The sequence below is a fragment of the Spea bombifrons genome, chromosome 6 (genome assembly GCF_027358695.1).
Source record: "Spea bombifrons isolate aSpeBom1 chromosome 6, aSpeBom1.2.pri, whole genome shotgun sequence".
Taxonomy (NCBI): Eukaryota; Metazoa; Chordata; class Amphibia; order Anura; family Pelobatidae; genus Spea; species Spea bombifrons.
In genome coordinates this window covers 24,594,683-24,619,290 of record NC_071092.1, presented here as the reverse complement: position 1 = coordinate 24,619,290, position 24,608 = coordinate 24,594,683, and the positions used below count along the sequence as shown (strand labels likewise).

At 39.8% G+C, this 24,608-nt stretch overlaps 2 protein-coding genes across 2 annotated transcripts; one reads left to right on the top strand and one right to left on the bottom strand.

The window, feature by feature from the left end:
• The first annotated feature begins 1,311 nt into the window (after positions 1–1,311).
• On the top strand, positions 1,312–8,445 carry LOC128500245 (probable endonuclease 4). Its single transcript, XM_053469332.1, has 9 exons — positions 1,312–1,418; positions 1,741–1,866; positions 2,206–2,364; positions 2,458–2,667; positions 2,754–2,936; positions 3,503–3,634; positions 3,730–3,834; positions 4,872–5,001; positions 8,327–8,445. Exons 1-9 carry the CDS (start codon positions 1,358–1,360, stop codon positions 8,409–8,411), a joined length of 1,191 nt encoding a protein of 396 aa, XP_053325307.1. The 5' UTR covers positions 1,312–1,357; the 3' UTR covers positions 8,412–8,445.
• A 238-nt stretch (positions 8,446–8,683) lies between these two features.
• KDELR3 (KDEL endoplasmic reticulum protein retention receptor 3) lies at positions 8,684–15,325 on the bottom strand. Its single transcript, XM_053469333.1, has 5 exons — positions 14,823–15,325; positions 12,454–12,554; positions 11,663–11,821; positions 9,283–9,535; positions 8,684–8,941 (listed from the first exon to the last, which is right to left on the bottom strand). The coding sequence occupies exons 1-5, from the start codon at positions 14,911–14,913 to the stop codon at positions 8,901–8,903; spliced, it is 645 nt and encodes a 214-aa protein (XP_053325308.1). The 5' UTR covers positions 14,914–15,325; the 3' UTR covers positions 8,684–8,900.
• Positions 15,326–24,608: the final 9,283 nt, after the last annotated feature.

Here is a 24,608-nt window from a genome sequence, read left to right as displayed (position 1 = left end):
TCTGCTCAGCCTAATAAGAGTGTCATAGTTTTTGCATCCAGCGGCCATTAAAGTGTGCGGTCTGTGCATTAGTGAGCGATAAGATCCCGCTGTTGCGTAATCCCGGTGATGTCATTTGTGCCGCAGCCATCTTTTGTAAGAACCTGTAGCGAAGAGAGCGGAGCTAATCCGTTCCAACATAGTTTGGATGTGTAACGTGATGTTTTCGTGTCCGTTTTAATGCTTTGTTAGCATGTTCTATACCCAGCTGGCTTTGTACCTTTGTTTACATCATTTTTTCTGTGTGTGACCTCATCAGAATTCTCTCTGCACCCTGATCTCATGTTTTGTGACCCTTCACCCCCTTATCTTGTAAGCATTCTGTGAAACTGACTCCATCATATTATGGCTGGTGATTTTCTAACTGGTGTTTCACAGTTGAAGTCCTATTTGATATCAGAATCATTTGGCTGCCATCGTTAGCAAGTCACTACAACCAAATCTTTGTAATGGACTGTTGAAGGGCTAATATAAGAATAGTTTCAGGGTTTTAAAATTCTGTTAATGGATGACCTAAATTATCAGTTTGAGAAAACATCTGTGTGCTGCAGCAGGGCATACCCTTCCTGAGACATAAGTCATTCTGTCCTAAAATAAGCACATATCGTATATCCCAGGCTTACCTGATCACTTGATCTTTTTTCCTATATGTGTAAAAACTGTTAAATTCTATGTTGTGGCCTTCTGATTGCAGATCCATGCTGAGTTTACATTGGTGCTGTTGCCATTGTACACAGTAGCAGGTGACATCTTTTGTTGCACAAATGAATCATCCATGAGTTCTCCTTCCCCTAACAAGTGCAGATGTTCAGCTCTTGTTTAACCCTTCAGGGTGACATTTTCTACATTTTTGCTATGTATTCAACTTTAACTTCCCTCTTCATCATTTAATGTACCTGCTCGATGGCCCATTCTCCTTCCTCACCAAATATCAAGTCTTCAGGGACCCCGCTCCACTGAGGCATTTCCATCGAATACAAAAAGAACATAATGTCAAAAATCCATATAAAACAAAACATGCACAAAAATGAAAAAAGTGTACTGTGCTAAATGTGTGAAATAGCTTTTTTGTCCCCAGCCCATGACTGACATTAAATAAATGAATGCTGTCACCTACCAGCCACGGCCAAAGACATGAATAAAAAGTGCAATGGAGGGTCCAAGATGTTGATCAATGGTCACCACCAGGAGTGAGTGCTTGGTGCACCCTTCACTGAAAACGCCACTTGATTTTAGGCTAAAGCTTGGGAAGCCTTTAGACACTTTCTTGTGTTAATTGTGTACATGCAAAAAATTTCCTTATCTATTTTCAGACTATATGGAAGGTCAGCAAGAGCAAAAACCCGATGCCAGTGCACGCAGGAGAACAAGGTCTAAAAGTGAGCAAACTTGCTAAAGTGGGATTGCAGCAATAACCTTTTTTTAATATAGAAATACAAATAAAAAAACAAATAGCAAAACCGTTACAGTTGGCACAACATATTACAATACTGAAACAATGCCTTTGGAACCAGCAGTTTTTTTCACACGCAAGCATAATGACTTAGAAGCAGTATTACCCGTGGTGTACAGCTCCCACCATGCTCCTCTCAAAAATACATTATAAATAAATGTGCATTGAAATAACACTAGGAGTTTGTCTCATTTGTGTATAACCAAAGTGAAATCTATTGTTCTGTTGTTTTTTTTCTTTAAATATAGACAGGACTACTAGATCAGACCCAGTCAACAAGCCATCACCTGTCAGGAAGCAGAGACGGAAAACTCCTAAGACAACCCCGAACGACAAGACGGCACAATTATCCACGAGACTAAAAAGGAAGAATAGTGAGTTACTAAGTGGAAAAAGTCTCGTTTTTCATAAAACATCAGTGTGGATCTATGAAAATATTCCAAAAATTCCAAGACACCTAATCTGAATTATTCAAGACAATAGTTAATAATGTTTTTCGGTCAATACATTTGAAAGTTAAATAATTTCAGCTGAAACAGTATCTGAAAGTGTACATTTAAAGTAGGCCAAAGCCTGTCTGCGTAAGAGGTATGTGTAGTATTTGTAAATTGTCTGCAGTGACAGCATTCAGATTGTCTGTACTTGTTGAGACTAAAACACGTACACAGACAAATTTGTGTAAAGTGATGAAATCTTTTTTCTCCCCGTTTGAGGCACTGCCAAAAGGCAGACTCCTCCTAAAAGAAAGAAAGGGGTGAGGGAGAAGGAAGATGACAAAAAAGACAACAAAGACATTTCCCAACGTGCCCCGAATTATCCACAACCATGGGGGAGCTCTCAGAAATATGTGGGAGCACACTTATCCATACAAGGTATGTCTTGAAATCGTAGAGCATATTGTCTACTTGCTTAATAGTCTTCAACTCCCAATTCCACAAAATGTTGACCACAAATTATGAATACAGGAGGGATTTGGAAAGCAGTGTTGGAAGCAAAGCGTATCGGGGCAAGGGCTTTTGGGCTTTTCCTGAGATCACAAAGGTCCTGGTCCTGCAAGCCCCTTGATAAGGAGGGCGCTGAGAAATTCCAAAGAGCTTGCCAGGAGTATGGATTTGAATCTCACTTCATACTGCCACACAGCCCATATCTCATGAACTTGGGTTCCCCAAAGTCAGGTGATGAACTGCCTTTTAATTTAATTTCAGTTAAGTCATCTGTTACTGCCTTTCTTCACTATCCTTTTTGTCCCATCCTATATCAGATGTTTTTCTGAAGAGTCGAGTTATGCTAGTGGAAGAATTGGTACGGTGCCAGCAACTTGGCCTTACCATGTACAACATTCATCCTGGGTCCTGTGTAGGAGGTATATCTGTCACTGAGTGCGTGAAACGTATTGCAGATGGTATTAATTATGCCCATTCTGAAGTTCCAGGTATCACTGTAGGTAAGTTTTTCATGAACAACATGTAAACATATTTTTTTTATATTACTCTAACCCTTTTTTATTTTCATTTAATGCTTTGTTTCCTCACTGTGTTGGCCATTGGCTTTGTATTTTGTGTCTATAAAGATCATTTACTCGCTACCTGTTTATCTCCAATGCATGGATCTGAATCATATGACATATATTTCAGATAATACTAACAAAATAGTAGAACAAGGATTCCCTGCATCAGACGTAGTTATAGTAAGGGGATGCGTAAAAGTTGTACTTCACCTGTGATTGTGAAGCCTGGAGGTTCCCTGTTGCTTCAACCACATTGTTGGCATATTTACGACTTTTTGTTTTTATCTAAAGTAGGCTGCGTGTACATGTGTCACTAACCTACTAATACTTTTGAATGTTATTCTTATTACATGCCAGTTCCCATGACTTAAACACAAATTCCAAAATTCCAGCTTGCAGTGTCATTATAAAAAAGCACTATAGAGTTATCACCATTTGACCCACCCATGATAAAATAATTAACAATATATCCTGATGTTTCATTATTTGTGTCCATCTCTCAGTCCTGGAAAATATGAGTTGTCAGGGCAGCACTATTGGAGGACGCTTTGAAGAATTACGTGATATCATAGGCCATGTCACAGATAAATCCCGCATTGGTGTGTGCCTTGACACATGCCATGCCTTTGCTGCTGGTGAGTTAAACATTGCCCCTATGTTCTTCCTTATCGTCCAGTCACACTGACTATGACATCTGCCATATTCTTCTATCACATACAATGTTTGACAGGTCACAACTTGGCAGAAAAATATGGACTCAAGCATATGTTGGATGATTTCAGCAGAATTGTTGGACTTGATTACCTCAAAGCTGTTCATCTAAATGACTCCAAAGGCAAGTGACTGCACTGCATACCTAAGAAGTGATTTTTTTTTTTTAAATCCCAAAGTAAATAGTTTATCGCCTACGTACAAGCGATTCCCTACATCTACTACCATTGCTTTTTATACTATCTGAGCTCCCTTTCCTTCAATAGGTGTGCTACGGGGCTTGTGCAGTAAGTGTACATAAGTATGCCTCCTGCATAAGTCCCAGGTTTTGTTAGAGGCAGCAAAGGAGGAAAAAATTAGGCAGAAGTCTATTTTTATAACTAAAGAATGCATGTATAGATTTGCATGCAGCAAACAGCATAGGAGGCAGTATATAATAGTAGATTGTCCCCTTTTTTAACTATTACTAAGATTGTCATGGTATAAAATAACATGTATCATTTAGTCTGACCTTTTTGTTAAAAACCTATAACCTCTTGAGTGCTAGAGGGGTTAGAAAATACATGGTTAAAAGACAAATTTGGTTGCCATAGCAGTAGTTCCTATTCTCAGAAACCACCCCATGCGCTATGTAGTTTTTTGAAATATGCATATTCTGACATTACAATTATAGCCAAATTCATGAAATATAATATCACTTTATGGAAATACTATAATAAAGCATAGCATTGTGGAAAAGACATAACAGGTGTGTTTGTGATAGGGGTAAAACCCTACTTTTATGTTAGGTGTGTGTGTATATAATATATATATATATATATATATATATATATATATATATATATATATATATATATACTTAAAATGTTCTACATTCTGGAGTGAATTGCTAATACGATTCACTAGCATGAGAACCAACCTTAAGTTGTGCCTACTGCGTGCCTGATTCAGGCATTATTAAATGAATGTAGATAACATGGGGTTGTGCATGTCTGTAAATCAGAATGTCATGCATGGAGGTATAGGTAATATGTCTGCTTAAAGAAATATTACACTGATAACTGAAACCAATCGGTCAAGATCCCCAGTCCTTAGCATTGTTGAGTGATATATTTCTGCAAATGTAATGCTGGCTATGCATTGCTGTTTCCTCATGCACAGGAGAAGTTGGTTGCCGGTTGGATCGCCATGAGAACATTGGTAGAGGGCACATTGGATTAGAGGGATTCAGGCAAATTATGAATGAGCCACGCTTTGATGGTATTCCCATGATACTTGAAACACCCTACAGGTTGGTTGAAGTTTAACAGGGAATAAATGTTTTCTGCTTGCTGACAATTTACTCCAGAAGATCAGTATTAGACATTTATTTAACTGAACCAACGTTCCCTTGGTAACTGAGGGTCTTAACTCATCTAATCTCGTTCTGGAGTTCTACAAGAAAAAAATGTGGATGAGGCATGGGTCCCTATTCTCCAGGTTTTGCAGTACCAAGGCCTTGGGGTTTTCATTTATTTATAAATCTGCCAACAGTTATGTGTTTAACCCATGCTTCTAGGTGGAGAGCCTGCAGTCTGAGTTAAGTCCTGTACCCAAGAGCCACTTTGTCACTGTGAACTGATAGGACATCTACCTATATGTCCTTAATGATAAGAAATAGCAGCGTCATTCTAAAAATGACAAATGGTGTATTAAACCCACTTGAATAGATCCAGTCCACGGACAACTCTTTCCATTTATGTCTAATTTCAGTCTTCCCGGAACTAAGGTGCCATCTTCCATGTATGATTACCAAAGTATGTCCTGACAACTGAAATCTTGAGAGCCACTAGGCCTAGACAAGTGCAGTCACCTTTTAATCAAGTGTAGATGCCCCTAAAGTTACATATAGTCAGAGACCATCTGTCACAAGGGCTGTGAATCCCATTTTTGTATTTCACACCTTATTACCCCTTATTTTACCCCACCTAGTAAAGCTTGATTTGTGTGATTGTTGTTGTGTTATTAACATAAGTTAATTTAGAGGTGTATGTATTTGTATCCATGTATGTATCCATGTATTTGTGATGTAGAATGTAGTACTCCGTGTGTACCTTAATATGCATTCTTCAGAAATAAAAAAGCAACAGCATTCCCTGTGTCAACGCTTGGAGCTGACTGCTGGTAAATATATATACATGTGTTCCCCCAAACATCTCTCCTATACAGAAAATGGAGTGTGAGGGAAGGGGCAAATGCATATGTTAGCAATCTGCCGAATCCCCCCATGCATTTGCAATGTAAAGGGATCATAAAGCTATAATATGCATTAAGGGGCATATGACTGGAGTGCCCCTTCAACCCTTTCCAGAAGATGAACGGGAGACCAGGCTGTCAAATTACCCCAACTGGATCTCTATACATTGCACAATTCTCTCTGAGAGCAGTGTAAAAAAAAAAAAAAAAAAAAAAGTAAAATTTTTTTAATTAGTACAAATGAGTATAAAAGGAAAAAAAAAGTTACAGAGAGAAACAGGTGACAATAGGACCTCCTAAAAAGTGTCAGTGTTCCTAGTAAAATACCCAGAGGTGTATTTTTTTACATTAACATATGATTTTGTGAGGCGCTTTTGATATCTGTGACCACTATTACATATAGGCATATAGGGTGGTTTCCAGATTAAGGCATGTTAAGTAATATATTTTGCATATTTTTCCCCCTATTGAGTCTAGCTATGTGTTATTGCTTTACACTGAAACATTTATAAAAAAGAACGGTTTTTGACAAAATACACACAGGTACATTTTTATGTGGATTACCTGCTGCCGCAGCCACAACTGTTTTGAGAAATGTAGCATCAAGCAGGCTGACCAACTGGCATATTTATACATTTATGCATGCCAGGGGGTTGTGCAGATATAGACACTGTCCACAGTGCATTGTCGAGGAGGAAACAGCCCTTCACTTGCTCTTGAAGTGTCCGTTTGCACAGGCTTTGATGAGAACCCAGGAGCAAGGACTCTGTCAAGAGTAAGTGCCTGTCCTTGCGCTTTGTACTTTACATACTTTTGCCAGGAACACACAAGGAGGACGCCATTGGCATCTAATGTACTGTAGAGGATGTTTTATGGTTAGCCAGAAACCGCCTGATGTTGAGAATGAAGCAGGTCATAGTCCACAGTCTCCTGAGGGATTATTCTCTTATGGACGGTCTAGAGGAGGAGGAATAGTCTCGCTACCTGTGGAACATGCCCAGGTTGGACATCCATGAGGTTGAAGATAGTGGTGGTCTGATGAATTATGTTTTCTTTTACATCACGTGGATGGCCGGGTACGTGTGCGTTGCTTACCTGAAGAAAACATGGCACCAGCATGCATCCATGGAGGCCCTACCTCGCAATTTACGGGATTTAAAGCTGCTAACATCTTGGTGCCGGATACCACAGCATAACTTCAGAGGTCTAGTGGAGTCCATGCCTCAACAGGTCAAGGCTGTTTTGGTGGCAAAAGGGGGGCCTACACAATATTAGGCAGGTGGTCATAATGTTACGGCTGCTTGGTGTAATTTGGACTCAATGGCTACTCCTCCCTCTGTAAATAGATTTCTCCCACACTATGGACAGTATCACTGCCATCTAGTGGTAAAAGTGCAAATGTGCTTCATTTATTTTAAATTTTTTTTTGGATGTACAGGATAAACACACTGACATGTTAATACTGTGGAAAATGGCTTCCATACAATGTCTGGGTTATACTTTATTCCAGTGAAGTCCATAACGTGTTTTGATGTCTTTCCCTAGTATGGAGTCATGACTGCCTGGTGCAGACGTAGCGGCAAAATATTTGTTGTAGACGCAGTATAAATGACAAACTTATATAAAAGCGTTTTGCTTTGAATTGCGGCAGTTGCCAACTGTTTGGTCTTTGGGCTTGTCATCATCTCCTGTATTTTAATTAACATTTTGGTGACTAGCTGCCCATTTATAATTCCTGTTTTCCCTTTTTTAATAATTTTTTTAATATTCAAAATGTATAGCTGCAAAGGCTATTACTGTACTAATGAAAAGCCAAGCTGGAAATAAAAAGTGTGTAAGTTTTTTTTTGTTTGCTTTTTACATTATACATATTATACACAAACCATTGTTTCCCTTACAGTTCCAGCAACCTTCTGATGATCTTAAAATAAGTTATGCCATGGAGATACTGTGTAGTCATCTTGTGAGAGAGGGTGGGGGAGTCTGCATGCAAACAAGGGTGCTAATAATACTTAAAAGCACATCATGTTAAATATCAGGTTGTTATGGTGACACAATGCTAAAAACTTAACCGGATCACAGCAATGGGTGGTTTCTTTTGGCACAATTAAGAATTAATGCAGCAGGCTGTAACAATGTTAATGTCAGAGTCCTTTTGATGAAGCTTGAAGATATTGTCTTATAATAATACTTGTTTATAAAAAAAAGAAAGAAAGAAGCGAACAACACTGAAGAAATTAATTGGATTTGGGGTAATTCTGCTAAATCTTTACGTATGTGACCTCAGTTAGACACTTTTCTTTCTTAAGATGACAATACTAAACCCAAATTAATTATATGCTGCATTTACAATATCATGCTTTTTATTTTTTTTTCCCCAGCCCTGATTATGAAGACTATTCTGAGGAGATAGACCTTCTGTATTCATTGTGTGCAGACCGTGGCAGAATGGGACGTAACCTCTAAAATATATATCTCTATATATATATATATATATATATATCTCTATATCTCTCTCTCTCTATATATATATACATATATATGTGTGTAATAATTTCTGTATCTTCACTGTAAAATACTGTGCAAATCAATCTGTGCTGCTGGTGTATGGACCAATCTTTGCACAAACATGGTCACTCAGCAATGACTAATGGTAGCATGTAGTACATATTTTACTATGCACAAAAACGTTTTCTTGTGGGGAATAAATACATTGACACATACGAACACAGCAGCTATTTTATATTTCAAAGCTTATATCCCAAACATTTTATTAACCTGCAAAAAAGTTACAAATATTAGACGTATAACTGCTTTACCCTCGGAAGCCAAGCACAGACCCAGCAAGGAAGGGATATTAACGTTTCGTTAATAGTAGTAAAACCGCTCCCACGTTTAAAGTCCGTAGGATGGAAGGTTAAGTATGGATACAGGGAACCAAAGTCCTTGTCCACTTCACACTGGCATTGGAAGACTCAGCTTTTTGCCTCGAAGGACTGTGGGAAGAGGAATGAAAGACACCACATAATCCTTTTTATGTGTAAGCTACAGTGCATTAAAAGTTATGTTTTAAAAAGTGTATTGTGTATGAAAAGTATTTCATCCCTATGCCCTATCAAAGCATTAGCTTGTTTTAGTGTTCGTAATTTTTATGACATCACCCCTTCATGCACTTTTGTTAAACCTTGATGAGTGACTAGAATCCAACTCTACTGACGTTATACGGTCATATCGGATTTTTCACTTCAGAAAAAATTCCCTTACGTATAATATGACTTTTTTGTGCCTCCTGCCATCCCATTTTCCATTTGTTACAACATATACAGCATAATCTTACCTTTGGTGATATAGAGGTAGAAAAAATCAAAGTAGAAGATGGTCTGCACGACTCCAGACACAACCGCAATCTGGTCGTAGAATTTCTCTGTGTGATAACGCCAAATCCAGTTTGCCAAGTAAAGCATGCGATAAAGCCCCAGAAAGAAGAGGTAGTGAGTAGTGATAGTTTCTGCTTCTCCCGTCTTGCTGATCATGAACAGTTGAGGCAGGATGGCCACGGACTCCAGATAGATTGAGAAAGTCCACATAATCTAGAAGACCAAGCAAGAAGAGCATTACATAGGATGGAAAATGTTGGGACTTTGGGAAGCACAGTGAGCATTGATAAATGCAGTGTAATATATATCAAGTCTGGACCTTTTGCCCTGAGACATATGTAACATAGTAACAGGGAAAGTTGAACATATAGGTAATGCACACCAAGACGCTGTTATGAAAAATAGAGATTTATAACAAGAACTACATACTATCCAATCTATCCTGTCTATCAGGAATTGCATGACTGTCTATCAGGAATTGCATCATGGATGGCGTCCCGTTACCTAAAGCTCAACATCTCTAAGACCGAACTCATGGTAATTCCGCCATCTGCTCTGTCCACTTTTCCTGACATCTATATTACTGTTGATAACTCCACTATCCATCCAACAGACCAGGTTCGCTGCCTTGGTGTCACCCTCGACTCTGCTCTCTCCTTCATCCCTGACATCCAGTCCCTCACCAAATCCTGCCGCCTCCACCTGAAAAACATCTCCCGAATCCGCCCTTTCCTCACACAAGATACCACCAAGTTACTAATCCACTCCCTTGTGATATCCCGCCTGGATTATTGCAATTCCCTACTAACCGGTCTCCCCCTCTCCCGCCTTTCACCGCTTCAAGCTATCCTCAACACTGCAGCTAGATTAATCGTTCTCTGCCGCCGCTCCTCATCTGCTGCTCCACTATGCCAATCACTTCCCTGGCTCCCCATACCCTCCAGAATCAAATTTAAACTTCTAACCCTGACCTATAGAGCCCTCAACAACTCAGCACCCCCTTACATCTCTGCCCTCCTATCCAAATACATCCCTACTCGCCCTCTTCGTTCCTGTCACGACCTGCTGCTTTCTTCTACTGTTGTTACCTCTTCCCACTCCCGTATTCAGGATTTCACCCGCCACTCCCCTCCTGTGGAATCCCCTTCCCCGTTCAGTCAGACTTTCTGCCTCGTACACAACTTTCAAAACCTCTCTGAAAACTCACTTGTTCAGGGAAGCGTACAACATTGCTTTACAGTACTCCCAACCATCATCCTAATTACAGCCATCGGAACAAACGGCTTCAACACATCAGAAGCAGATCAACTCATCCTCACCCAAGCTGTCCTCTCCTATTGTCTCACTCCCCTCAACCACCGGCTAGATTGTAAGCTCGCAAGAGCAGGGCCCTCTTCTCCTTTGCACCAGTTTGTTATTGTATGTGTTATTGTGTTTGTTTATAAATTGTTCTAATGAATGTAACAGCGCTGCGGAATCAGCCAGCGCTTTATAAATAAATGTAATGTAATAAAGATGTACTATAGATGAATGAAATTGATATACACTGGACTTCATGGACTTCACTTAATTATTATTATATATATATATAAACACACACACACACACAGAAAGGGGGGCATGTAGAATGTGTGTTCACAGAGGAAGATGTTCTTAAACTCTACAAAGTAAAAACAGACAAATCCATGGGACCCAATGGGATACAGCCAAAGTTATAAATAGAGCTTTTGTGTCTTCTGGAACAACAGTTTGCAGACAAATAAGCTGTGAAATAACATATAAGTTCACTCCATGTGTTTTTGCTATTTAGACATCACATCATCAATGACATAATGTTGACATAAAAAATGACATAATCAATGTCTATACTAACTACCTTACCCATGTTATCACTAACAATAACATAAATAACAATTCAATCACAAATCACCTTATCAGCCAATTTGTGATGTAATCGCTGTCATTGAGGATGTCATTTGTGATGACATCCCCTAGCACCCTCTTCTGCATATCTATCCTTTAACCCCCATACACACTCTAAGCCTCTCAAACGCCCTTCTGATCTACCTCAGCCCATGCACCTCCCTCTTATCTCCCCAATTGTCCCTTTCAGTGACCTAATTGATGGTTCATTAACCCAGAGAGCTGCAACCATTGCTCACTGCAGGGGTTACTGCACTGGTGGGTGGATTAGGCCACCTGGTATCAGTCAGAGAGCTAGATTTTGTTTGTTTGTTTGTTTTTACCTTGCACACATTTTTACAGTTCAGAACTATCAGAAAAGAATTGAAAACTTCATCATTTGTGACCCTAGAAGACAGTGCTAAAATAAACTCTCACCTCTAGAGGAGTGAAATCATAATTCTCCAAAAAGGACAATCCAATAACAGGCACCAGGAGAAATTCTAACCGGAATGTGTCATTCTCACTGTCGTATGTTTTGCGTAGCTTCATGTAGATCAAGTAAACTGTGACATATGCACAAAGCAAAAAGATGATCTGAAGAAATATGAAAGAGTTATCAGCTTTTGATGAAATATTACAACAACCAAAGGTCTACAAGCCTTATGAGAACGTAAGGAACATGCTGTAGGTCTCAGTTCTTTTTTAGTTATTATCAAAGCTGGCACCATTTTGAAGAGTTTTTAACATTTCAGTCTATATCATTTCTGACCACATTTTATAAAACATTCATATGGCTATCCTTCCAATTAAATATTTTCTGAGGGTGTAGTTAAAATTCAGGAAGAGAAAGAGTCTGTGTTTATGAAGCAGATAACAAATACAGATATGACAATTGGATATTAGCCATTAAATGGACACTCTATCCAAATTTTGTGATGTTTTCTGTGGTAAACTGAACTGGACACTGTGACTTTACAGAATAATGGATTCCGTTATATTCGCCATTAAGGATCGACTCAATATGGTGTTTAAGCAGGGAAAGTCATCAAAAATATCATGACTGACCGGTGATCCATTTACCTTTCAATCTGCCCTAGGCCCAACCACCTAAGCAGAGGGACAGTACTTTATTTTTTATGGTACTTTCCCTTTAATCTGCTTGTATGGTAACATCTCCTTCCCACAATGACTATCTGGGACATCCCATTTTCTTGTCCCCTACTCACCTTCATTACAGTGTTGTAGATGGATATAAATGAGGTGAATAAATCCAGGTACCGTGTGGTAAATACCAGTGCAAACAGTAGCTGACTTTTCCCAGAAATACCTGTTGATCAAACACAAGGTGAAATTGAAGCTTATGGGCTGGGCAGAATTAGAATACAATTTTGACATTCATACACAATTGTAACATACAATAATCCTTAAATTAAACAGAAGAATAAAAATAGAACAGAACACACTGCGCTAAACTAGTGACCAAAGAGGAGCAACAACGATCCAACAGTGTCTCAAGCTAGATAAAACGCTAGACGTGGAAGAACAGAAAGTGTGCTCTAACCACAATAATGGAAACAAAGCATAAAAGCTGCAAAGATGTAAATGAAATATACCTGTATAACGCTATAACCACTGACAGGTGAAGTAAACTGTCAGTGGGTGGGATATATTAGGCAGCAAGTGAACATTTCATCCTCAAAGTTGATTATTAGAAGTAGGAAAAAGGGCAAGTGTAAGGATCCGAGGGATTTTGACAAGGGCCAAATTTTGATGGCTAGGTGACTGGGTCAGAGCATCTCCAAAACTGCAGCAAAGGCTCATTGATGCAGATGGGTCAAATCCATGCCCATGTGGTCAAATCCAACAGACGAGCAAGTCTAGCTCAAATTGCGTAACCGCAGACTAGTCAGGGTGTCCATGCTGGCCCCTGTCCAGTGCCGAATGCACCTACAAAAGGACACATGAGCATTAGAACTGGACCACGGAGCAATGGAAGAAGGTGGCGTGGTCTGATGAATCACGTTTCCTTTTACAACACTTGGGTGGACGCGGGCGTTTGTGTCGCCTGCCTGGAGAACACATGGCACCAGGATGCATCCATAGAGGCCCCACCTCGATAACTTACAGGACTTAAAAGACCTTCAGCTAACTTCTTGGTGCCAGATACCACAGCACACCATCAGAGTTCTAGTGGATGCCCAACATCTCATGCCCATGCCTCAACAGTTCAGGGAAAAGTAGTGAAGCAATGACAGGGTCATGGGCAACCATGGCTCATTGATGCATGTGGGGGGCGAAGGCTGGCCTGTGTTGTCAAATCCAACAGCTAATGTAGCTCAACTTGCTGAAAAAAGTTAATGCTGGTTCTGATAGAAAGGCGTCAGAACACACAGTGCATCGTAGTTTGTGGTGTATGAGGATTCATAGCCGCAGATCAGTCAGGATGCCCATGCTGAGCCCTGACCACTGCCAAAAGCACCTACAATGGGTACGTAAGCACAAGAATTGGAACACGAAGAAATGGAAGAAGGTGGCATGGTCTGATGAATTACCAGGATGCACATTGCATCTTGAAGCTTGTTAAAAGAGGAAGTCCCACATAAAAAATATTTCTCTCCTTGAGCATAAAATGTGCATCTGTATACAATGATTTGGGTTAGCATTGACAGGTTTTATCACATTGTGTTCCAATAAACATCCTTTATGTGCAGACCTGGAGGGTGCCATTGCTATCAGTCGTCATTCTCTTTATGGTAATACTAATGAAGTCTGTTCCTCCATAGACTTTCATTGGGCTGAGCGAACCATTCGATTGTTTCCCAAAAGCAGTATGATAAGGAGTCAGGGTGTTTGTCTAGTACATCGGGTTAAGATAACAGGACTAGAACACATACAAATGGCTAATATGTAGCTGTCTGAAAATATGTTATTATGCAAAAACTAGAACAGTTAAAAAAAAAAAAGAAATAAGCACAATATTTATAAAAAAAAAACAAAAAAACAACTTATTGTGATACTAGTAATAAAAATGGGTAGAGGTTCCCCTTAAAATCACTTAATTCATCCAAAAATGCATTGTGCAGGGCCAGATGGGCCCTTTATAATGTATAGTGAATACAGGGAGTTGAAACCACAACTTTCCTGCAAACACCCTCTTAAGTGAATAAACCCTACATTATATTACATTATATATATATATATATATATATATATATATATATGTGTGTGTGTGTGTGTTTTTATATATAATCAAAGGCTGATATTGGTATATTACACACATATTTGAGAACATACATTACATGCACCTCATTGTACAGCGCTGCAGATTATGATAGCGCTATATAAAACAATAAAAAGTAATAATAATAATGTATTACAATAGTGACGTGTGTACATTGGATATTTATTTAATATATGTAGCTTCTTCTAGGAAGAGGCAACATCTCTCGTAGTTTCCTTTTTGTATTATAACTCCCAGCAGGCTGTGCCAAAATAATTCTAATCCAAACAATTTTACATCTTTGCATGTGAAATCAGTTTTGTATATAAAATGCAATTTTGCTGTTCTATTAACCCATATTCCACAAATACTCACCAGCACAGGACTTTGTCTTCCACATCTTCATCAGCAGAATCAGCATTGCCAATAAATGGGATAGATCCCCTAGTATTCTAAAAATATTCATTTTCCCTTATTTTCCTATAAGAACACAATCCGGTCTAAAGTATCAATTCCCTGCTGAAACGCTAGTTATTAGTTTTTAATTCGTAAAAGTTCCGTGATCGGTTTATAAAATAAAAGAAACTTTTTAAAAAGAATTTAAACGATGATACTCTGACCGATCATCACCAAACTACCTTTACGTTAATCTGGTTTACTCGTTTAGAGTAATAATCGGATGGTAGGAATCTAACTATCCCGTTCTGCGATGCCCCACGCGAGAAGTTTGCTGCACAGGGGCAGGGTGGGTGAAGCGAGATGCCCCGTGGATACGCGTGGAGGGTTAGCAGCTAGAAGCAGAAGCCCGACTCCGCTTAGTCCCACCGACCGACTCCTCGGAAAGCGGGTGACGTGGCTGCTGCCTGCATGGACAGTGGGGCAATGCGTGGAATGGGAGGGGAGGAGGGGAACCAGGGACTGCGGGGAGGTTGTTTGGGAGCAACAGATTTAAAGGGGATGGGAACTTATTGGCCGACAGAAAGCAGATGCTTGGAAATCCTTCCCTGCTGTGAAACCTAAAGTTTGCTATTATAGATCCCCAAAAGAGATCGAAACAAAATAGGTTTTATATAATCCCCCTGTTAAAAAAAACTCAAACTTTTATTAAAATTATTTTTTTCCCCAAGTATAATGCAGTGCAATTCAGTAATTGTGTATATATTGTAATTGTACACCAGCTCTATTTAGACTGGATTGCATAACTCCATAGTGTACCTTTTTATGTGAGAGAGTCACTTTTTTGTGACCAAATCCCACTGTGACACTTTACTTATTTGATGCCCCTCTCAGAATGTTTGATGGGTGTGAATGTATCATAGTGACCATTGGGCTATGGCCCACTTGGCATTTGCCCCGTGAGTCAGATGGCCATTCCAGGCCTGGTGCCCTGTCTCTTAGCTACTCCTCTAACCACATCCCTAAACCAAAAGTGTCCCTGACCAAGCTTTAATCTCACTTCAGTCCTATCTGGATGCTGGTATTTTCAGCTCTATCAGAGAGACAACAGGTTAGAGAATGAGCACAGGCTGAATATAAACGACAAATATGGTATTTTTTGTAAGGCTACTCTTTCTAAATATTATAAATTTAATGTCACTAAAATTTGATGACAATTGGACTATGTAGTGAACATCGGCAGATTATCAGGAGATCTTACAATGGACTTATTTTTGGGTGGCAAAGAAAGCCTCTTATGTGGTCCAACCCTGAATGGTTCTGTCAGGTAGAGCTATATGGCCCAAACTAAATCATGTCCACATCTACGCTCAAGGATTTTAGCCTCTCCTAAACATTTCATGTAAATGTGCAAACAGCCACAGAGCACTTGGACCTGTGTAACATTAAACTGGTTCTGCATATTACCGTGTTTCCCCGATAGTAAGACACCCCCGATTGTAAGACGTATCGGGGGTTTCAGAGGGGTCGGCTAATATAAGCCGTACCCCGAAAGTAAGACATATGTCTTACTTTCGGGGAAACACGGGGGATTTGCCGGGTCCGCCACTCTAAGGGGCCGGGAAGTCCCCACCAAGGCCGGCCTTACGTGTCTGCGGCCGCACAGGATTTAAATTAAAACATCGGGGTTTTTTTTTAACTTTATTTAACATCCTCCATGTTAAATAAAGTTTTTTTAACTTTATTTAACATGGAGGATGTTAAATAAAGTTGAAAAAAACCCCCGATGTTTTTATTTAAACCCTGTGCGGCCGCAGACCCCTAAGGCCGGCCCCTTAGAGCAGGGCCGACCTTTGGGGTGTGCGACCGCACAGGGCGCCACACTCCAGGGGGTGCCAACCTGCGGCACCCGGCACCCCTCCAGAGACGGACAGTAATGTCCGCCGCTGGAGGAGCAGGCTCGCAAGGGAGCGGTATCGGAGGTCTTTAACAGACCTCCGGCTCCCTTGAGTGATTTTAAGCCGGGTTCAACCCGGCTTAAAATCACTCAAGGGAGCCGGAGGTCTGTTAATGACCTCCGATACCGCTCCCTTGTGATCTGCGCGGCAACAGCTGTTGTGCGCCGGGGTTTCTTGTCAGATCCCGGCGCACAACACTGAAGCCGCGCCCACCGCTGTCCGTGCCCTCTGAACCAGGAAGAAGACAGAACTGAAGAAGAGGAGCGAAGAGGAGGAAAAGAAGCTGAAAGAAGAAAGGAAAGGTAGGAAAGCATTAAGTGAGAGTGGATTGGTGTATATGTGTGTGTGGATTGGTGTATGTGTGTGTGGATTGGTGTATGTGTGTGTGGATTGGTGTATATGTGTGTGGATTGGTGTATATGTGTGTGGATTGGTATATGTGTGTGGATTAGTGTATGTGTGTGTAATAAATATAAGTCAACTATTAATCTCCATGGACAACAGCTGGCTCCCAACACAATGGGATTCCTCTTGAGTAAACCAGTTTCAAGGAATTACACTAGTGGCGAAACCCAAATGTCCAGGAACTCACAATACATCAAAGAGCTATCTCTCTACCAGGTGGGAACAATAAACAGGAGATACAATCTACAATCTCCTACAACAAAAGGATTGCAGGAGACAATACCAACATTCCAGAGACCCACCCTGAATTTGCCCTGAGGACCATCAACTTCACTGTGGGGGCAATCTAACTTCATGGACAAGAGCGGTCTCTACAGGCAGCTGAAGCAGGTACAAGATTGTGCCTTCCTAAGGATGAGTGGACACAAACTCAGAAGATGATTGGCTGGGACTGTTTGGGCATGGTGGCTATAAAGGTGTGAGCAACAAAGACAGAGGAAGAGAACCAGAAAGAAAAAGAGAGAGAACCAGAAAGAAAGAAGGAAGGATAACATCAAGGTGACAGGGACATCCCATCCTTACATGCACACATAGAGTCATTAGCATAGTGTAGTTAGAGTCATAGAGCCTTGTATTTTAGACGCTTCTCTATATACTCATATATATGTATTTGTTATGTTAATAAACCCATTGTTTTAAGCCACTGGTGTAAGTGGAGTTTCATACGACGAGGAATCTGTAGTAGTTAAAGGAAAGCCAGACGGGTGAAGGTTATATATCCCGGGATTCAAAAGGGCTTTTCTACAGTGTGTGGATTTGTGTATACGTGTGGATTGGTGTATATGTGTGTGGATTGGTATACGTGTGGATTGGTATACGTGTGGATTGGTGTATATGTGTGTGGATTGGTATACGTGTGGATTGGTATACGTGTGGATTGGTGTATATGTGTGTGGATTGGTATACGTGTGGATTGGTAGGTGTGTTGATTGGTAAGTGTGTGAGAGTGATGGGTGTTATGCTGTACCATTTCCAATGTCTTTTTCATGATCTAATTATGCTCTAAAAGTACATCATAACTCCCATCACTCTCAATTTTTTCCCAATATAAGACATACCCCGAAAGTAAGACATAGTGGGGCTTTTAGGGATAAAAAGAAAGTAAGACACTGTCTTACTTTCGGGGAAACACGGTAGTACTTGAGATGGAACTGGGTACCCACAGTTAGTAACAGTTTGATAAGAGCTGCCAAGTGGCCTATATTGAAGCAGCCAAAAACATATTTTACAGGCCAAAACATGTTTTGTTCTAAAAACAACAAATAAAATGAGATCCAGTCACAAGAAAAATGACATAATGTTTTATTTAAAGATTGACAGTAGATTCACAGCATTATTACAAAAATGTTATGTGAATATAAACCATAACATTAAAATTGTCGCAATACAAACTGGCAATGAATGCATGTAAAAACATACTGGTACAGAAGGAGAAGAGCACCCTGCTTTTGTAAGCTAACATTCCTAAGCTAGAATTTTTAGTGTGAAATACATGGAATTGTAAATATGCATAAAAAAGGTATTCAGTGGATCAAAATCTTTAAAATCCGAGCAACTCAGAGGCAATTGCCCCAACCTCTTGATAGCCTTCCCCTGGCAACAGTCTCAATGGGCTAGAAAACAGGCTACATTTGCAACAATTTGCATGTTGTCCTGGTCACTTTCCTGATTATATATATATTTTACCTCTGTGCAGTTCCCAAATCAGACACGAGAGATTGGTCAGGATATCATAGTATGATATGAGCGTGTTGTCCCATTATATTCCTGTCCACATACAACTTCAGGACTGACGTGATTTACAGCAAAGTGAAACTGCAATTGTGATTAATTAAAATCGTGATTAAAAATTAAGTGTAGCTGTGGTGCACATCTGCGGAGATATTTACTAGGCAGTCAGTATTAAATTAATTCTAGTTTAAACCCGGGAGCTAAGGTGGTGCCCATGTAACCGAGACATCCAGTGTGGTCACAGAGCTGGGGTTAGATGACCCCACGGTAGTAGAGCAGCAGCAGTGACGTCGTTCGAATGGACTGCAAGCTGCAATGAAGACTCCACACGAGGAAAAAACAGATGCAGAGGGTGCTGCACGAGCTACAGACGATGGAAGAAAGTGAGTCAGTGTAGAGCCATCATTTGCATGTAGTTGTAAGGGATAAAACGACTAACATCCAGCATAACTTGAAATAAAAACACATAACACCAAATATTGTGGAAATAAATAAGTAATGGTCTTTTATTTAGCTTAAATGTAATGATTAGAAATGTTAGAAATGTTAATTTGAAACATAATAACGTATATAGAAACATATACGAGACCCAAGCCCAGAGTCTCAAACAACAGACTCTAATAAGGTACTTGCAAAAAGTCTTTAAAAAAAAAAAATAAACATTTTGGGAAAAGTTAATTATTGAGTTATATAACTATGTTTGGAGTACAAAATATAAGCAGTTTCTACCGCCTCCTTAATATACTTGTGTGGCCATATTTATATAAGGTTAGGCTAAAGGGGATAAATGTCGCTATATTTAAATATAGAGGGCCATATTACTGAAAACCAGTAGATTGTCTAATAAGACTTTTGGTTAGTTTTATAAACAGATGTGTTGTGAGGGGGTGTCTGGGAGTGCAGAAGCCATTAAACCGGGAGATCAGGAATACAGAGAATGTAAGAAGTAGAGAGGAGAGAGTTTTATCTGTGTATGCGATGAATAACGTCTACACGTCATTCATCTACATATTTAACTGATATTACCAAGCTTCCATGACCACAATCTGGAGCATTGGAGTGTATATGGCATCACATAAAGATCTGCTTACAATGCACAGGTGGTGTGCCATGACATTACTCCTGTGATTTCTCATGATGTTCCCTCCATGGGATGCTCGGTCTTATTTCTGCATGAGTAGTGGCCAGTTCAGGCACTGTAGATGCTAAAATGGCCAATTATCCCAATGAACATGGCATATTATAGGACAGTTCAACCTCTCACTGAAGCTTGTTTGACAGGACTGCCCTAGCTAACTTGAGACTGTTGATTGCTATGCATAAGTAGCTTAGTTTTGTATTGTATTTTTGGACCTGTCTCAGTGTATATATCATACCAAGCATTTGTTGACTCTGCTACTATCTCCCCATCACTCTAGAACGTTTTACGCACAAGAGAGTTACATCCGCTGCATTGCAACAGTGGAAACTGTGTACAGTATAATACTGCTTAGTTGAAATGGCCCTATTCGCAATCTTCCTTTTTCTATAAGGGTCATTTATATGTTTCAAACTTAGGAACATGGTGGGGGGGGGGGACTTGACAACATTTTCTCCCGATCTATATTGGTCCTCTCTCCCCACCACGCAGCTTCTGAGTTTCCACGGTAACCGGGCCCCGCTTTAGAATTATTTCCACAGTGACCGAATTTGGCAGAAGATCTTGTTTTTTTTCCTTGCTTTTTTTTTTCTCGAGATGCTAAATTTATCTTTTTTAACTAATTGAGTTGATATGAAAAAGAGAATAATTTTTTTTGTGTGATTTCTCTGCTATTTAGATGAATCTTAAAACTGTTCATTTCGTTTCTTCCAGCCCTGTGTTAATAACAATAACTTGTAACCCACCTTAAACCCGAGTGCTTAAGTAATTGTTTACTGGACACAGATTTGTGGAAAATGGTACAAAAATAAATTTGACTTCTGAAATAGCAATACGTTTTCCTGCTCAAATTAAAAAAAAATGCCTATATTAGCTAACATTTCTCAATTACTTATGGCTGCCCAGGTCTCATTACCGATTTGTCTACAGTTACATCAGCACCAATGTCGCTTACTGGGTGCTGGGGTTCATTCCTCTGATTCTCTTTCCTCTTCCTTGGGGGGTCTTGTTTGGAAACATCTGTACATAATTCGTCATACTGCCCGGCAACCTTTGTAAGGTGTTGGCATAGCATTTGTCCTAAAAATACCAGTCTTTTGATACAGCATTTGAAAACCAGTTGCCGCATAAGTGTGGCCGTCGGCTGAATATGCACGGCTGCACCCTATGTTTTAATGCACACGTAGTGTGCGGCTGGATATGGGGCAGTGTGTGACGCAGCCAGCCGGTGGCCCGGTAGGCATTTGCCCGATGTGTCAGATAGCCAGTGTGGGCCTGCATTTTACTTATCTGCTCCATAATGAAAGCAATCTCAACTGTAAAACTCTCTCCAGTAAGTCATTTCTTGTCACATCTGCTCCAATGCAAATACATGGTTGGATTACAGCGCTACAGAATCTGCTTGTGCTATATATAAAAAAATTATTGGCGGGCTGTTTGAAAGTTCTGCTGGAAACTTAAAAACATTTTTTGGCTTCTTTCAGAGAAAGCAAAGTTCTTGTCATTGTATTGTCTGTTTAGGCTGCAGCCGCCAACAAGCTCTAGCCTTGTTTTTTTAAAACGATCCTCGTATATCACCGCTAGAATCTCTGCTCTCAATTTTACAAACTAGTTTTAATGTTAAAAGACTATGAGAATTGTAAATATTATTTTTAATGTTAAAAGGGACACTCCAGCCATTGCATGCACGTTAATGATGATCCGGATAAATGATTTTTTAAATGTACTGTCACTTTAAAAGATATCACTATTGGGTATTAATTAAATGTTTGTGTCACTCTAATGGGTTTTGTACTAACCAGCATCAAAATTAACAGCAGCATTAAAAAAAAAATCTTACAGATATAAATAGGTAATGTCTTTGTATTTATGATGTGAGCTGGATAATGATGAAAAAAGGAACATTATCTATGGTATTCCATTCTTTTGTTTGTGTAATTTATATTAATTGCTCCTTAATTATACACTGGTAGTTGTGTGTCTGTCTGTATTCAACATAGGGAAAAGTTTCACATCCACTTAACAACAGATATACTAAAACATATTTTTTACCTTTAGGTTTTTGGCTCCAGAGTAGTCTAGAATTTTATTACTTAAGAGGCAGAAGGACTTGTTCTAAAGGTATATTCACACTGGCTTCCAGAGCAAAAAGTCATATCATTTTTCATACAAACATAAAGTACTAAAATAGCAGATACAAGTCCTTGTTGTTATTCAGATAAACATTGTGAAATAAAAGCTAGTTATGGGGCTACAAACAGAATATTATGGAAGAGTAGCAGCAGGAAGACTTCTCACAGCTAAATCTAGGTACACGGGCCGGTCCAAGCGCTTCTGGCACTGATTATGGTCATCTACCTCCAACGAGGTCATTCACATTACTATTACTATTTATTTATATAGAGCCAACAATTTACATGGTAAAAATAGTACATTTTTACAGTACATAAAATCAAAGGGTGTGACAAAACTATGATTGACAAACTTAGACATACCAAACAAAAGGGCCCCACTCATATTCTTTTATAAATGAAAGACATAACAGACCTGGACACTTGCCAAGTGGGACCCTGGCCAACAGCCTCCCATACTTGACCAATCTGCTGCAGCGGCAGATCGCGGTGCTGCAGTATGCTGGAGCTGGCTAGATAGTCCTGGCCGCAGGATACATGAGCATGCTCTCCAGCAGCTGGCCACATTTACATCATTAGGTGGCCCCTGGCCTTAAAGTGCCAGGATTGCCGTGTTATCCCTAATGCAGCCCTGAGTCAAAGCTTCAGTAAAACACAATGAAGTATAATACAACCATCATAAGAGAAATCACAGACATTTTTATAAGGTGGCAAAGCCAAAATCGCAGCTATGTCTTCCCATTCTCATGTTTAATTTGCCCCCATCTCCGTATTTCATTTCAGCATCAATTACCCTTGTATTCCAGACCTCCTAATTTCTTGCTTACTTACAATTCCTTTCAAATGTCCTTGTAGAAGCGTGATTACAACAGAGAGGAAAGTGTTAACCTTGTAGATCAAATAGGTTAGTTTTTCCTCTGCAAAGACAGATTCATACACTTTACTGTAAACCTAACATGTGCAGAAATGGTATACTTAATAAGCAGCTGGTTATATTTAACCACCACTGCTTATTAATCATCTTAACTTATAACCTCGCTTGCTATTTTTATTCATAGCATAACCAATGATGTGATGTGCAAACAGGTTTCATCTTCAGAGATGCCAGAGGTGTCTCATTATAATTATAGAAAATGAATGGTTACATGACATTCTTGCACCATGTAAAGAGACATACAGGAAAATTGGTCCGGACTAATGCATAACAATCCCTGGCATTCCTTGCAAATGGTGTTTTCTCTTCTTTCCACCCATAATGATTTTAAGAATACTTTCAACTAGACTTGTGCATTTGTATTCGGGCGAGCATGAAAGCGAACGCGAAGGGTGCATTTTCGTTGTTCAGCCCGAATACCGAACATACGAACATGGCGATGGCAAAGAGTATACAAAGACGAAGACACACAACGTGAAGAATCTTCGTGTTCGTCTTCGTTTACTAATCTCCCTGGTCCCTTCCTCATCTAGCCTACCTTATCTATGCAGCATCGCAGGGGTTAACGGGTGCGAAAATCTGTAAGGTTCGCCGTCAGGAGTTAAAGGGTCGTGTGAACGACTCTATTGGTCGCCTGCAGGGGCCTCCTCTGGCTTTAACCACGAAGACGAACCCAAAGACGAACACTAAGAGTTGGCCGGCGACCAAGTCTACTTTCAATCTAAAATGTTTTTTAAATTTTGTCAACTGTATATTATTAAAGAAATTTCAATATTTACAAATCAAAACATTTTCAAGGACACTACAATTACCTATTTTAATCTTGACACGATGTACGGTATATCCGTAGGGCCACTGGGAACAAAGGATTCTGGACCCTAAAGCCCCCAATATAAAGCATTAAACTTTCCTCCAATATAAAGTATACACAATCATACCCTTGGCATACCTGGGAACTCTCAGAGTTTGATCCTGATTCTTGGTTTTTGCCCCAATCTCTGGGTAAAGGGGTAGATTTCATCTGCAACATACACCTTTCTATAACACACTGGTACTTTTGCTACCAATATGTTACATCTGATATCCCCAGTTGAATACAGATGACTCCATTAAGTGTATCTTGAAACATTAACAAGGAAAGTTGTGTGAGGACCAGTTTTAGAGCCAATTGGGTTAGGGCTCATATTAAACGTGTCTCCAGGTCAGCTTGTTTGGAAAGTTCCCCGGTATATATGACCTATATGACCATTGGGCTAGAGCATAAGCAAGCCCTTGGATCCTCAGAATGATAATTGCATTTCCTTTGTACAATTCTGAACATTTTTTTCTATGGAAAAAAATATTCACTCGCTAGATATTTACAGCACAATTCAGCTGAGGATTTGAAATCTCCTGTCAATTGCGTCA